Source organism: Dermacentor andersoni, chromosome 4 (assembly GCF_023375885.2).
Source record: "Dermacentor andersoni chromosome 4, qqDerAnde1_hic_scaffold, whole genome shotgun sequence".
NCBI lineage: Eukaryota > Metazoa > Arthropoda > Arachnida > Ixodida > Ixodidae > Dermacentor > Dermacentor andersoni.
Window position 1 is genome coordinate 91,648,420 of NC_092817.1, and position 16,648 is coordinate 91,665,067.

At 41.3% G+C, this 16,648-nt stretch overlaps 1 protein-coding gene across 3 annotated transcripts in view; it reads right to left on the reverse strand.

The window, feature by feature from the left end:
* Positions 1-13,754, reverse strand: part of LOC126536473 (uncharacterized) — a 37,709-nt gene extending 23,955 nt beyond the window's left edge. Inside the window, exons 1-8 of one of the 3 annotated variants that reach the window (XM_055074029.2) lie at positions 12,797-13,754; positions 11,432-11,460; positions 11,307-11,343; positions 6,812-6,884; positions 6,691-6,734; positions 3,941-4,016; positions 1,054-1,100; positions 929-962 (exon numbers count right to left, since the gene is read on the reverse strand). In XM_055074029.2, coding sequence (XP_054930004.1) covers positions 929-962; positions 1,054-1,100; positions 3,941-4,016; positions 6,691-6,734; positions 6,812-6,884; positions 11,307-11,322 — 290 coding nt within the window. In that variant the 5' untranslated portion in view covers positions 11,323-11,343; positions 11,432-11,460; positions 12,797-13,754. Of the gene's footprint in view, positions 1-928; positions 963-1,053; positions 1,101-3,940; positions 4,017-5,962; positions 5,997-6,690; positions 7,290-11,306; positions 11,344-11,431; positions 11,461-12,796 lie in introns of those variants that run through there. The other 2 variants (XM_055074028.2, XM_055074030.2) reach the window with 2 other exon arrangements.
* Between the last annotated feature and the right edge of the window lie 2,894 nt (positions 13,755-16,648).

Below are 16,648 nucleotides of genomic sequence, written 5' to 3' on the forward strand. Positions count from 1 at the left end.
TTGCCTTTTTCTTTTGCTGATGCGAAGGTCCAAAACCCTTTATATGCTAAAAAATTATAATGGCAAGCATCAAAGCACCCTAAATCATTTACTGGAATATCTGTCTTTACAAAACAACTTCTCTATGCAGCGACTCTTCTCAGGAGCTAGATGCATGAAGGGGCAATGATACATTGGTTTGCGGCATTCCTGCTATTTCAGTAGCTGCCACACGCACGTACAGCCACAACAAATTGTATGCAGCCTTCCTGTTTACTATTTCTTTAATGAGCAACATCGTCATACCTATCCTTATCATTACATGATGCCACAATAATAGAGAGCCTTAGCATGTCCACAAACTTCTTGCAGTTTACAGATTACTGGAGCAGTAGCAAAACTGGTAGTAACATTTTGCGATATCGTTCAACTATAATGCTCTTGACAAATGTGTGTCGTGTGAAAGCTCTCAACAAGGGCAAATCATAAAAAGACTGCAAGTTAACTATTTCACTGCCAACAATTTAAAACAGCAGTTAAGTAGAATATGGTAAGTCAATGCAGTATTAGCTTTCTGCTGTCTCTCGAACTCCCAACTCACAAGATGCTGCCACCAGGATTATTGCTGCCATAAACACCTCTGGCAACCCAGTATTTCACAAACACCAAAACATTTACAGACAAGTGAAAACTCTCTAATATCAATGATGCTAGGCCTGTCATTTCAAGGTTATTTCAAAATATCTCATAAGTGTTTCTCAACCATCATACTGGCCAACTGCTACCCTTTCATGTGGCTTGAAGTGTGTTTGTTGCAGAGTTTCTATGATATCAAGAACATGTGCCTGTACTCCTTTAACAAATAAAAACTAAACAAAGATGCTGCATTCCCTGCTTTACTGTACAGCTGGTTATGCTAAAGGAACGCTGAAAAGTAAGAAGGACTTGCCTATGCTGTGGGATTCCTATGAAGCCTTGAACATCTGGAAACAATGAGATGCAAGTGCAGGTCTGATAAACGTACCACATGTAGCAGAGGAGAGTTCAGACCACAGTACTTACGAATCAACCTACCTGTTCGTGTAGGTGTAACATTTATAATGCTGTTGAAATACCGTTGTCTGTCAAAAAGCAAGGAAAAACAAGAATTAAAGGGAAAGCACTTTTGGCACATGCCTAATGACTTATGATGACATAGTAGTATAAGGGCTGCTTAAAAATGCTGATGGCATTTTAGTTTGCATTTGCAACAGTGTTTTCTGCCACAAGGATAAACATGATTTGGAAGCCAGCAGTTGATAGTGTAACATCCCTCTTTCTTAAGGGGGCCATGAACCCCTTTTTATGGAAGTTGAGAAATGCACTTGAAATTAAAATACACTATTTCACAAATACTTTGCCACAAAAAGTACTTCAATGTTCTCAGCAGAAGCAAAATTATTGCCAATCAAACGTCCCCTACGATGCGTTTCCACTCCTCCTTCAAGGCTACGGCAGAGCGGGGCTTACCCACAACGCTCTGCCAAGTGAAAATCACTACTACCAATCTTGGCACCTGCTACATGCCAAATGCTGCGGCCGTGGTATCTATGCTATGTAGCAGACTGCAGCTACATGCAACTGTAGTGTGTATGCGCAGCATTTGCTTTGTGCATGACGGGGCTTGAGTGCGCGCTCATGCTCATATGCTGCAGTCTGGCCATGCTACCTGGTGTGGACTGGCTTTGTTCTGCACCAGCTTGACTGATGGATAGGAGCCACTTCCAACTTGCACATTTTGAAGTGCTATCAATAGCCCAATATGAAGCGAAGTCTGCCAAGCTGTCTAACCAAGAGTGTCCAGGAGTCAGCGTGCCTTTGGTCTGACCTTAAGTTTAGTGTGGTTCGAGGCTAGTAGAAATTAGTGAGACACAATGGCTACGACACTGATATGCAGAGTGGCCAAAGTTTAATTCATATATGGGCGGCCGCAGTCGAGTGAGAGCAGAGAATAGTCGGCTTCTTTGGGAAGTATGTAATTATTACTGAAATTAAAAAGCCAATTTTTGCTTACTTCAGCCTGCTTATTAAACTGCATCAACAAATATACACAGTAACAGTAGGAAGAAGCGCACTGGTGTCAGCTGTTAAACAATAGCAGCCACGTATGGGAATCTGCTATAGTCATCCAGAAAAAGAGCGAGAAGCAGGCTTCTGTTGAAAAGAGCATTTGAGAAAAAGGTGACTCTGCACTCCACTACAAAATTTGGTTAAGATGTTCACAGCCGCTTATGCCATCCACGGACTGCATTTTTTCACCAAGCCCGAGGAGTGGTTTAGGACCCCTTTAACTGCACAGCTAACATGTTTCGTTTGAAAGGAGTACAAACTTACTCCTATTACTGCGGCTGTATGCATTAAGTAAACAATAAATGAGCATAATATATTATTGCAAAAGGCAATATTGCAGCACATGAAATGATTACTATACCAATGTAACTGCCATACATGTGGCTATTCTAAACTGCTGCATAAATTGTAGTACAGCGTAGTCCCCTTATAATATTAGTCGCCGGAATCGCAAATACATCTGCATTATAAGCGGCACTGCACTTTGACCATAAGAAACATTATTCAAAGGCTGTACACGTGAAAAATATGTAGACCGAGCAGCCATGCCTATTCAGAGCATCGGAGCATGCGACTGGGCAATTTGCATCCATTAAAATTTATGAATGTTTAAGGTTAATGTCCAAGAACCTGCAGTTTTTCACATGAAGTAGACAAATGAGCATAGAAACAACAAAGGATGCAATAGAGTAAAGTAAGTTGTCAACTGATCTTTCTTGATTATTCGGATTTCATAGCGCCGTGCCACCAACTCAACCAAACTGATGCAGAACAGCGACCGAAAGGCACACTGTACGGCGCCTTGTTCGATTTTTCAGACTGATCCGCATGCACAATATCGAAAACATGGTGACTGCAAACCGAGTTGTCCCCATTCAAGTGTTGTTTGTGCCACCCACGCCCACACTTTCGTAGTCGTGAGGTTTTTTCTGCTTTCCCAGTGCCATTCCAAGTTCCAGTGCCATCCACATACAGCCACTGCAAAGCATTTTGTTGACTCGGCCCCAATCGACTTTAGCCACCGACTACCGATGAAATAGTTTAGGTTCGCGGGCGATCAGCTCCAACAACTGCTGTGATCACCTAGCATATTTGTATGCGTGCATACTGTAGAAACAGCCGAGTAGAACACCGCATTTAAACTGACAGTGGAGTTAAGGTAGCATGCACAATATCTGCACTTTGCAATGGGCACACACAAACTGAAGAGCCAAAGAGCGACAATATGCACATGCTAGGTGTGGAGCACATACTGCTGAGAAGTGGCCAGAGCAAAGGATCCTCGGTTGCCTACGCGGCCCACAAAACTATATAAACATTTTGTCAAATCCTAGGTGCCTACAACGTGCCATCACTTTGTCTTTTTTTCCACTCTTCATCCCTAGTTCGTTCATTCCGCACTTCCTCTTCCTCCTCATCATCACCATTGTTACTAGGCGCTAGTCTAGTTTGATTGGATTTCCAATAACTGCATTAATACAAGCTGCATTCAGAAATATTTAATCACAAGAAATTTATGCAGGGATGTCCTTTAAAATCAGATGCATTCCATACCTTTTGTAAAAGCTGTTCCAGAGCTACTTTCAGAGAACTTATTGTTGCTGGAGAAAAGATATACCTTACCTAACATAAAGATTACATCACTTTCAATGTATGTCCATTTCTTGCTGGACATGCGCTACATGGCAAACGAAGACAAATAGCTTCAGCAGCAAGCACCAACATTTGCATCAATTTCTACTGGAGGAAATTCTCACCCTTCTGAATGTTAATGCATCTACGGTTAAAACACGTAGAAGATGAAAAGGGCATGGCCAAAGCCAGAATTATATAAAAGGAAGAGAATACATACATTGAATTATTTGATGGGGACTCTGCTTTCGTATCCATCCTTCGGACGTTCTCAACAAACAGGAGAGATGATTGCCCTACACAGAAACCGTGAATTTAACGTGCTATGCTATGGCACAAACTATGCAAAAGTGCTGGAATGACTTGACAAAAACACACTTAGCACACATTGAAATGAGAATAATGCACTTTCAAGTCCACAGTTCACAGATGCCAATTTCGACTTGGTTTGTTATTGGATCGTTCACAGCTGGTGTATAATACAGAGAAAATTTTTAATGTGAGAAAAGCAGAGAGATCGGCTGGAGGTGCTTTGTCTCTGGCTTGCTGCTACACACAAAGTACAGGAAGAAGAGGATGAAAAAGCAAAGAGAGAGACAATGAGTATGGATGACAATTATCATGTACAGTGACCTGTGTACATGTGTGATGTGCACAGATCATACCTGCCAACCTGTGAACATTAAAATTCACAAACATACTAACGAAAATGAGAAAGGGAGCAGGGTCAGGGGAAGGGAGCAGCACACATTTTTGTTTGTTTGCCCTGGGTGCTCGCCTTTTGTGGGATGCATAAGCACCTTATTTATGGTCATTTAGGTTTAGAAGCTACACATAAGGATCAACAATCTATGGGAAACAGAGCCATAGAAGCAATAGTGACTTTTTAAGCTTTGCTTTGCCTATTTAGTCCACTTCAGGATGTCTGAATAAGCTTGCCCAAAGGAAGTGTTAGGGCCTTGTGTTGCCACAAAAGCACAACACAACTCCTATCAGAATTTTTTTCTTCTATGCATTTTCCTTTTTTCAATCTTGCTCACTCTATCCTTCAAAGCTTTTAAAACACTTTCGTGAACAGAATCTAGTTTTCGTAAAACTTTGGGCAACATTCACAATGAGCCCAAATTCTTAAATATTATGACGAAATTGAAAGAGTCCGCAGGTATATCATGCATGTTCTGTGCATGGAATGACACAATGTCCAGACCCCTGTCATGCAGTGCCTCATGGTGAGGCCTCTCTCTTCCGGTATACAATCTGCAGGGATAACTGCCAGCCAAAAATGTCTTTCTGAGTCACCAACAGTGGTCAAACAAGGGATGTCTCTGAAGTAAATGCTTCGACAAGGTGACCTGTCTACTTCACCAGGGCTATTAGTCATAACCAGTGACACTGTAAGCGAGAAACCTTTGTGGGGGCAGGCAAAATGCACAAGAAGGATCTGTAGTGATGACAATAGCATTTGTGACTTAATTAACTGCAAAGTGACGATAAGTAAAATAAGCTATCTGCAAAACACCCTACATCAAGCCTATGACGACGCATCTTAATTAGAAAGGAGGTAGGCATTATAGCTAGAAAATTCCCTCAAACACCCTTAAAAGCAGCCACTTGCCTTTAGAACAAAGTACTCAAGTATGCTCCCAAGCAAACAATATTTTACAGAATTACTGCACAACATTATCAAACAACAAGCACCTTTGAAAAGCATTCCCCAATGTCCCAGGGGTCACTTATAGCTGCAATAGAAACTTGAAAGATGTTGATGTGCGCAAGAAAGTCCTGGCGAAGACAAGTGCTCTTGAAAAAATCTTGGCTCCAGAGCTATCGCTTATTTGACCACTGTTGATCACTTTGTCTCCATGTTCCGGTGTGCTTCAATCTGGTTTGTCGTTCTTTGTCAACACCAGCACTCAATCACTAAGTGAAAAAGTATACTGCCTTAGGCAGTACTATACTAATATGCTGGGAACTGCTACTGTTAGCCATAATGATTGCTCGTGTGCAATGACAATGACTGCAAACATGATTTTTCTGTGTGAATATGCACCATAAGTGTATGCCTGGCTTCGTGTTTTCAAGCAGGCTCCAAGTTAACAGAGCATGATTCTGACATCTCTATACTAGGCCAGTGACTCTAGCAAGCACAATAAAAAAATTCTGTCATGCATGGCTTGCACCTCTGAAATGCATGCAGTGCACAATATCTCAACATGCACAACCCACAGACCGTGTTACTTACACTGTAAAATATGGTGTCTTCATAAAGCACTCGCCTAAAACAGCAGTAAGGCACAGAAGTGCCATTATTTTCACCAGAGGTGTATAACTTGATTGATTGATGAATGAACTTAATGTCCTAAAACACTGGGGCTATGATAGCCGCCATACTGGAAAGCTTCGAATTATTTTGATCACCTAGAGATTTTTATTGTACATGTAAATCTGACTATAGAAGCATTTTTTCATTATGTGCCTCATCAAAAATGTGGCTAAGGATCAAACCCATAACTCCAAGCTCAGCAGCAGAATGCGACAGACACTGAGCCACCCTGGTGGGTTTGAAGCAAAATTTAGTGGGGCACTGAAAAGAAACAATCAGTTTACACTGGCAAAATATTCCTCAAAAATGATTTTCATTAGCTTGCAGTAATAGACCAACTATTATAAGAGGAACTCATAGGGTTAGTTTTTTTTCTTTATTAGTTTTTGGATATTTTCTGGCATACCAAGCATGAAAGTAAATGGCTTGTATTTTTAATTGTAGAATCTTATGTTACTAACACAGCTCAACTTATTTTCAGCATCCCGTTAACAGCCTTTCAGTTATGATGTAAAATAAAAGCAAACCAACACTCTAGATAAAGTGAAAGAAAACAAGCAAATGAGTATTGAAGTAAATGCTCTGTACAGGCCTTTATAAAACGATTATTTTCACTATGATAAATGCGAAGGAAAATGAAAACATACTCGCTGCTTTACTCTGATGCTGGTGTGGGGAGTCATCAGGGCTTCTGAAATGAAGACAGGCATCAAGTGACAAAGCGCATGTGAAATATGAAGTAGCGAATTGCTGGCATTCCTTAGTTACCTCTGAAGGCTGGCCTTTTCACCATACTTTCGAGACAATTCTGGTGAGTTTAAGGTAAACGTCTCGGATAAGTCTGATGAAAAAAAAAAAAAAGCAATCTTCATCAAAACAGTCACTACCATTCAGTTTACCACAACATAGTTTGGGACTAATCTTATGCAAAGACCATGAGAATTGTGACAAAACCAATTATAACCATATAGTCTGCAACAATCATTTAGGATTTTGCAAATATTACATCACAATACAAGCTATATAAGTGGGGCCTGGTACAGAATTAGAATGTTAAAGCTTGTTACAACAGGTCCTCAAAATTTTGTTAAACAGAAAATGCAGGTCTGGTGTACCTGGAGTGCACTATATTCTTGATAAAGGGAAAAAACTTTACGAGTACTACTTGCACACATTAAACAATGTATGAAAGGAAGTCATGTGGCTGCACGTACAAGACAAAAATTATGCAGATTCAACCCACATGTTGGAATTGCCGCAAAGCGAAGCTTTTCTGGAGTGGTTACTTAAATGCTGTAATGCTAAATGTGATGTATACAATTGTCTGTATTGTCACCTATGCAATTTCATGCAATGTTTATGTTTATGCTCAAGGCTGTTCATAATCTAAGCTGAGATGCAAACAGCAGCTAATGCGAATGCACACTGAGACATCGATGTAATGGTGTCACGACTACAAAGGTGACGCTGGTCGAGGGAACAATGGAGATGACAGATGTATGCTCAGAGAAGCACAACGTGAAAGAAAAGGATAAACATGGCCATTATTTTTCTTGTTTCATGCCTGTGTCCATGGCTTAAGGGAAGCTGGTGTGCTTGAACATGGTCCTGTGCCTATTCAGCAAGACATCGACCATCGTCAGGAAAGTGCGGGATGGTTCACTAAGAAAGCTTCACTTTAAACGTGTGATAATGAGTTACCAGGCTCCTATGCCAAGCTGCCCTCACATTAGAGCCAAACTTTAGTGGAGCTGTTTCTTGCCAATTTCTATAAATGTCTTTCCTTATGCAATTACATTTTTTCATGACAAGGGCCAACCAATCATTTGGACAGCACCCTTTCACTTTGCTCCACAGCAATGATGTCTTATATTTCCTTGCTAAGCTAATGCTTGCTAAAGCTGAAGTGTGGAAAACCGAGTGCTGATGACTTAACTGGAACATCAATGCATTTCACCACAGATTATCAGGGTTTATTTCTTGAAAGTGGTGATAAGTACAGGATATCTGCAAAATGACAATTATTTTATCCCTGCCTGGCTTCAATTCTGCAACTTGGGCATCTATTATAAAGTGATTAATACAAAAATAATTAGTGAAATTGTTGATTAGCTTGCACCGCTCACGCAGTGTGTCTTGCTAGTAGCATCTACCTTAACAGGTAATCAGACTCGGGCAACAGACTAACGATAGACAGTTTTAGTTTAGCGTACGCTATAAAATAGTGGGTCGTCACTGCGCATGCGCAGAACGCTAAACGGCCCATAGCGTATGCATGCTATTTCTCAGATTTAGCATTAGCATGTTTGTGTGGTTTGGGGAGTTTGCGTGAAACATGGTGGCAGTCCTGGCTGCCCGCTTCAAATTGAACTTGGCGTTGCTTTTGTAAAATGCACTTCATTCGCAGCAAATGACTGTGTAAACGGCTTTCGCTTAGTCTCGGGCTGCTTCGACGACAGAGTATTATGGATAACCTTGTGGTGTTTTCGATATCGCTTCTCGTTTTGAACTAGTCGAAGCCTAACGAAAGAAACATTTGAGATGTCAGCGCCACCTATCACTATAGTCTGGAGATAGCCGCCACGATGGCATATGGCCTCTGAGATCCGAAAATCTCACAGGCCAACTAAAACTAAAAAATGTGCGCTGCTTAGTGTACGCTACAGTATAGCGTATAGTGTACGCTAAATTAAAGCTGTCTGATAGCTTCCACAGATGATATTTAGTAAGTCTGTTCCCATTCAAAAAGATAACCTGGTGCATGTTGGCCATATATAAATATAGAAATACAGCCTGCTTTAATTAAAACCTAGATGTATCTTGGTCCCTTCTTGCAACAATGATGTGCCGTTTGCCACCTATATTTCATAAGGTTAAATGTAAACAAGCTTTTGTACTTTCAGTGCTGCTTTAAAAAGTGAGCACAAGTCCGTGCAGAGGCTACAAAGGTACTCATCTCTAAAGGATAGCTCAGACTCTAGGTTCTGTGCAACATGGGCTGTCCTAATGACTAATTATGTTGGGAACTATGGGCCAAAGCAACAGAGAAATATCATAACAGAGCTGAAATTCAAAACTTTATGAAAAATTATGAATGAGTTGGCCGGTATGTAGATGGACTCGAACTAACACCCCTCATAGATGGTCTCAAAAGCTTTTACCCTAGTGACATCATGCGCTTTTGGTGTCACGATGTGCAAAGAATTGAAAGGAAAAGCTTGTAGAGGAGCTCGCAATGATTTCTTTGATTTGTGGCTTTGCCACAGTGCGCAGCACTGCCATGTTTGCAAAAGATGCACATGTCACTTAAAATTTATTTATTTTATTCACAAATACTGCTCTCTCAAACTTGAGACGATGCAGGAGTAGGTACAGAAAATAAAAAAGAAATACATCAAGAACATCAACAAATAACATAAGTTAAGCAATTCCTTCACAAACTCGGACAGTGATAGCTTCCACAGTGAACCATCTAGGTTGCTCCATAATTCAATAGTGAATAGACAAAATGAGAATCTAAAACAGTACAGATACCACCTAAAAGAAACAATGTTAAAGGAACACTAAGAGAAAAATTAAATCAGTTTAGATTAATGAAGTAGCCTTTCAAAGCACTACTTTAGAAATTTGGCGATAATAGGTTGATTGTTAAAAGAAAATAAAGATCGAAGTTCCATTTTTTTAATTTGACGCTAAAACCAATGCACCGGTATGTCAATGTGACGACACAGATTTGAAAGTATCTTTTTCCATATTTGCAACACTGTGGCTCAGTAAAAGTTCTTGAAGCTCCCCAAATTCAGCCTTTGGATCTTCTAGAATAGAATGTAGTCCATCTTTAGCAATAACAACGAACTAGGTCGAGCAGTCATTGTCAATATTAGTGACATCATGGCAAGCTGATGTGGAAACTCTAAGGCGGTGTTGTTGCCACTAGTCTTTTGTTGTTGCGTCTTTTCTAGGTTACTGACCTCTTCCCATGATAAAAGTGGCTTTTATGGTATTGTAAAAGGCAAATTACTAATACAACTCAAATCATTTTTCCCTTTAGTGTCTCTCTATGTGCATGTGTTTTAAGGGTAGAACATGCAGAAGGGTTCGCAAACACAAAAGGAACACGAATGCAAATTGAAAAGTGCAAGTTTTTATACAACATGATTTCCAATTTACAGGTGTGTCTGTGAGCCAGTGTTTCAAGTGATTAGATAGTGCAGTGCAATGAAGGCGAGAAGTTAAGATCACATTGATTAAACAAGCACTGCTTTCTTTTGAACAGATTCGAGCCTAGACATGTCAGATGCATGATGTGGTGACCAAACAACTGATGCGAATTCAAGAAGTGGCCTCACAAGGGATTTAGAGGCTGATAATTTGCATTCCTTAGTTCCACCTTTTCGAGTTCTCTTTAACCTCTTCCGTGCCTTTGGACAAGCTGGGATCGTCCACATTTCTCAAAGGGCAAGGATGAGCTCAGATCGTCACCAGTACAATAAGTGGCACAGAAGGGGTTAAGCAACACAATTTTCTAAGTGACTGTTAATATATTGAGTTGACTTGTTTGTGCCACTTTAGGCCAATGACGAATGTTATGCTGAGGTATTTGGACTGATTTACGCAATTCAAGCTGTGTTCAGACCTTCTATACATGAAAGTCAATGGTTGCTTATTTGTAAATGATGTCACTGTTTTCTCCAAGTGTTCAAAAATGTAGTAAAAATTGGAAAAAGTGTTTCAGGGGTGCTTTAACATTTTTGAGCTATAACTGGTCCCAAAATTGTACTCTTTCTGGACTTCTGAATTTCTTGCGAGGTATGAAGGGACACATTTTTATACACATGCTAGTTCTATAAGGAATGAATGGTTTTTTATATTATTGCAATAAAGCTTTTGTAAAAGTTGGTTACTTAAATTTTGTGTATTCTGATAATTTGAAACTTCTTAATTAAGTGTGCAGTGCTTGTATTGTGCAAAAGGTTATCAATGACATGTAGTGTTCTTTTATGTAGTTGTAATAACTTGTCTTTCCCATGATATGCAAACCACATGGGCCACAGTGCTGATAAATATGTGTAAGTTTTCATCGACTGTGAATGTGCAAGAGCAAGGATGTAAGAGGGATACCATTAAAACACACTCTCACATTGTGAAAACGCTGCAAACAACAGCATCAATGCCCCATACAGCACACACGCTCTATCAACAATTTCATTGGCTTAGTTTCTTTTGACAAGGCCTGTACGGCTTGTAAACATTAAAAACTTGCCTTCAGAATGCTGCATAACTGCTTCGTGTTGTTGATGCTAGAAAAAAAAAAGTGAATGCATCAGTTACTGCAAGTTTGCACAGCCGCACGAATTGATTTGACACAAAGCACATGCACTTCCATACCTTGCTTCAGTCAGCTTAGAGCATTGGATCTGCAAAATGTGTGCAGTTTGAACAGCAGTGTTTGCATAGGCAGGAAGCAACACAATAATGAAGACAACAAGACATTTGCAAAGGCTCAACAAAGGAAAAATTTGGTGCCTGTATAGGCAAACAGCTCAAATATGCCTCTCTCACTTCTCAAGAATGTTGACTCAATCAAATAGCAAAGTAACATGGTAACATGCAAACACTAGCAAGGCAAAGGAATGCGAACACAGCACTCGTATTTTCCCTTTGTCGACACCATATTTTGATGTCAATTCTGTGGTATGCCCTCTCAGGATGTTGCAAAGTAGTTAAAGCATGCAGTTGAATGGAGTGCTTGTTCACCCCCAAACCAGCATCCTACTGGGCGTGAACCTTGTGTCACAAGCAAAAGCACAACTTACCATCACAAAATGCTGCAATCAAACAAAACATTTTTTTAAATGTACTTGAATTGAAAATTGCACAAGCTGGCATATAATTTTGGGACATCAGTACCACTCTGTTGTGTAAGAAGGGACCCTAGAGTAAAACAGCTATACAATACTACAATCAAGTTCTGAAAGCATTGTATACATGAGTTAATTGAATGGAGGCAAGGTTGTATTGCCCTCCACACTTCCTTTTTTTCTTAATCAGCAATCAGATTACAAATTTAACTCCTGTCCTTGAAGTTCATTTTCTCTATTCTTTCATTGACTGTTGGCGCTATTCCGGTTATTGACTAAAATGGAAGTACTTGTACGTTGGTTCTGTCTGCTCTTCTCGCACTATTTAGTAACTGCAGCGCAATGCTTGCCGTGTCACTTCTTGCGTGTTTGTTCTGGAAAAGTTTCACATTAACTGACAAGAAAAACCCAGCGCGTTCCAAGCAGTTCGTTTCGTCACGGACAGCTTGCACAGCAGACGAAGTCGCAGGGCCGAAAGGAAAAAAAAAAAGAAAAAACCCACAGTGACGGCAGTGTCCCTGCACAGGGGCGCTAGTCCACGGTGAAGCGATTACAACTGATCTATTTACAACTTTTTTTTCTCAATTAGGAAGGTCTCAATTCTTGTGTGGAGACAACTACCCACCGAAAGTGATCGCCGGAGAATACCCGAGAGCGAGCTCAATAATAGGTACAACTTGTGAGAGGCTCCCCGCCAGAAAGCGTTGCTACAACAGGAGGCGGGGAGCGTAACATAACTATGTTAGGAACCACATTCACATTATTAAAAAAAAATACAGTATTACAAAGGCCGCCTCAATGTAGCAGTAATACCCATAAATTCGCCCCAACTGCAAGCGCTCAGAATCGCCGAAAGTAATACTGCAGCACGAACATGCAATGATGTACTCACAGCCGAGCGTTGCTTTTGCACATAGCCACACACATTAGCACCTAAAATTTAAGAAACAGACCAATAAAAATGCAGCGTTCCAACACTTCTCAAACACGCCTTCAAAACATCCACCAGCGCAAACCAACCAAGCCGCCAAACCAGGTCCAAGCGGGCCACACACCAAGCGACCAATGGCGCCAGTCTCGTATTCGACGAATTTGATCTGGCCAATGGCAGGGCGCGACAGAGTTTTCGAAAGCCAAGTTACGCTGCGCACACTGCACCAACGTTATACTATAAAGAATCATAGAGTTTCCTACAAAAGTTTTGTAGGAAACTCTATGCCTAGAATCATGCTCTATGCCTAGAATATACTGCTAGTATATTCCATAGAGTTTCATACAATAATATAGGAAACTCTATGGGAAACTCTATAGTATCGCTATAGTTATACTAAACTGTAGCCTGACTGTAGCCAAGTCCAGCCAAGCGATGCGGTTCATAGAGTAATTTTTGTAGGAAACTCTATGATGCGATTAGCTGGATAAATGGATGGATGTTATGAGCGTCCCCTATGGAACAGGGCGGTGGTTTGCGTTACCAAGCTCTTGCTATTATACTGCTTAATGTCCTACCCGTGATTCTACCTAGGTTAAACGAGAAGAAAAAAAAACACTATGAATAAGCGATTATGGATACTATCCGACGGTGTTAGGGACATTACAAAAGCGTCGATTGCAGCGCCATTTGCTGAGCTAGCCGGGCAAAGTAGGCGCGTAGGTGCACATTCTATGGGTGCACTTACCTGTCGCGTTTTGCAGCCAGCACTATTCTATGGCCGGCATTCGCAAGGGCGTGCGCGTCGTTGTCGTCGTCGCTTGTGCGATCGTGCTTCCCATGCTTTAAGTGCGTGTTGAGTGCCACTCTCCGTACTATACAAAGGCTCTACCAAGTGCGTAGGACACTTATGCAGTATGGGGAACTGGCAGCTTGAAGTGTTTAAAATGAGCATATACATGGCATTTCCGGTCGCCCTCTTCTACTTCTTCAACCAGCCGCAGTTCTTCGAAGAGTGGGTGGTAAAAAAGAAACGCGAGTGCTTTCCTCCTGCAGACCCTGTAGCAGACCAGCAACTCAAAGACTTCATCAACACGTTCAAGGCCAAGAAGCGAGAAGAACTGGAGAAAGAACTGGCCGCCGTTTCCGATAGCACCCCGAGTGGTCATTAGTGCCCGCCACTCGCCTGCACTTCATGTGGCAACATTTCTCGTCGCGGCTTATTCAGGGCTGTTCTCGGAAAGCCTCAATGCTGTAATGAAGTCATCCAGCACGTGTTCTAATTTAAGAAGTTATAATCGGTGCTTCCTGCCTTTTCCGTGGCACTCGCAAGAGTATAAGGCGTGCACGTAGTATGCTTTGCGTGCGCGATGGAGAAAATCTGGCAACGTTAGATTGTCTGTAAGGACAATATACACCTAAGTGTTTATCACAGAGTACTGTCCTTGATGTCGAATTCGGCTTTATTATGCCGTAGGTGCAAGCTCTCTTTTCCGGCCTAGTTTGTTTCCTTGGAACAAAGTTCTAATCGCAATGAATGTAGCCCTCGGCACGTCAAGAGTAGGTTGTTTCTCTCGAGCAAAGTGCAGTGTATCAAGAAATTCAACGCTCTACAGTAATTAGATCCCCACCATACACCGAAAAGTAGGTTTTTTGATTTGATAGAAACGTTCACCCGTTGGCATGATTTCCGATTACGGCGGCCGCATTTCGAAGAAAGCCGACTGCAAAAACATTTCTATGGTACCTCGGGTGGCACCCTTGTTGCTTTGGGCTTAATTTTATATCCAAAATGTGCAGCACTTGCCTCACCGGAGCAAAATGCCGCGATGTGATGAATAAGGGACCAGAGTGTAATAATTGTGTTTAGCTGTTAATAGAAACCCGAGGCCACATTAGAGGCATAAAACGCAATTATATAGGCGTTCCAGTTCATCCAAAAATGCACGAGGTTTTCAGAGAAACGAGCTAAACCCAAGTATGCAAAGCGATATGGTGCTCATAATTGCACAGGTTATAAGCAACAGGCAGTGTGTGACAGGCATATTGGCCGGTAAATAACATTTCATCAATGTTTATCAGCCAGTGATTTGTTTGTCACAAAATGGTAAGCTCAGGCAGCCAGTCTTTTTTTATATTATTTTATAGTTCACACTGCGGCATAAATATCGTGTTTTGTGTTTTAATAAGTAAGGGCATCACTGACCCAAAAAGCTTCAGAACACACAATCTGTGAATGAATGAAATTGAATTGCAGCCAGTGCAACTTCCCTTGAATTAAAAAGTGCAATTCAATTCTGTATGACCACTGCACCGCACTGCTGAATTTAAAGCCAACTCGTAAAAATACAGGAACATCAAATATTGCATGAAATTTGAAAATTTTCTAGTGCCTCGATTGTCGGCAGCATGAGCAATGCATAACAATTATTTCTGTAAAACCTGGATCTTTGTTTGCACTGTGCAGAGTCTGCGTGGGAAGGAAAAAACGGTTACATAAAAAGAGAGCATGCTGTAGCTAGTCTGTGGGCTGCAAGTTAAGTGCTATGCCAAATGGTGCTTGCCATACACAAAAGGCAACACCTGCTATGAGCTATTCTAAAGCAGATGGGGAACCATCAGCACATCAGGTAGTTTTCCTTGCAGGTGCTTCAGTAATGTCATCAGAATCACTGTGTTCATCATAACACAGCCAATAGATCAAATTTGCCATAAAATGATGTGACTGCAAAGAACCTGTGTGTAGATCAGCCATTATATAAGGCCAAATCAGAAAGCCTCTGCCCCTATTTTTCATTAGCCAAAACAACTTGCATACATGTAATTACAGATATACCCATTATTCGATGTACCTTACACTATTTTTCCGCATAGTCTCTACGCCGGTTCAACCATTTGTCCTATCACAGTTGTCAGCCAGCGACAGACGCGACCTCCCCGCACGCTCGTTGTAATGCAAGTTTTCACGGCCTTTTGCGAACTTGCAGCACCACCACCTCACACTTGTCAAAGCGAGACACCTTTCCCCATGCGTGGGCTGCATTTCCCTGTGGATTTAGATGGGTGTTCATCACTTGCTCCATAGAAAACAAATCATACTGTGTTGCTCGTACGCCGTAGACGTTTGAATCGCAACTGCCATCTTCAACAACTGACAGCAGCACCGTGCCGCAGAGCTGCTGGCAGATAGGGCTGGGCCTGTCCAATTAAAGGTCCGCCACTGGGAATGGATCTGTTGACTTCGCATTTACAACTGTAATTTGGCTAACAAGAAATAGGGGCAAAGACTGTTATTCGCCCTCGTATTATTCTTCTTGCAGCACTTTTAAACGAAGTTGTTAGCACCAATCATGTGTACTCATTTGCGTTCATACTATATTTAGCTGAATTCTAGTATTAAATGAGGCTGCTAAGGGCTTGGGAATGGACGGCTGATACTCGGGAGAGCCACAGGTACCACACAAATTAGCCTTGCTAGACTGAAAGTTTTGATCAGTAGACTGAGGTAGAATCAGCAGTCTTGCAGGTAAGAATAAATAGAGCAGATAATGGGGGCAGGGCATCAGCATTCTTTTTCATGGCTGCTTATTTTGTCGTCACTGCAAGCACTTTGCTTTATTATAGTACTAGTGCAGTTTTTCTACAGAGATTTGTGCAAGGGTCTTCCTGAATCTTCTGTGTTCCAGCTATGAGGAACCGCTTCAATGTTTGAATGACCCTATCCAACTGTTTGAACTTGGACTTTAAGGTAGTTTCTTACCTCCTCTTCACAATATTGAGCTATCAGACACTTTTTACCACCTGGCCAGCTCA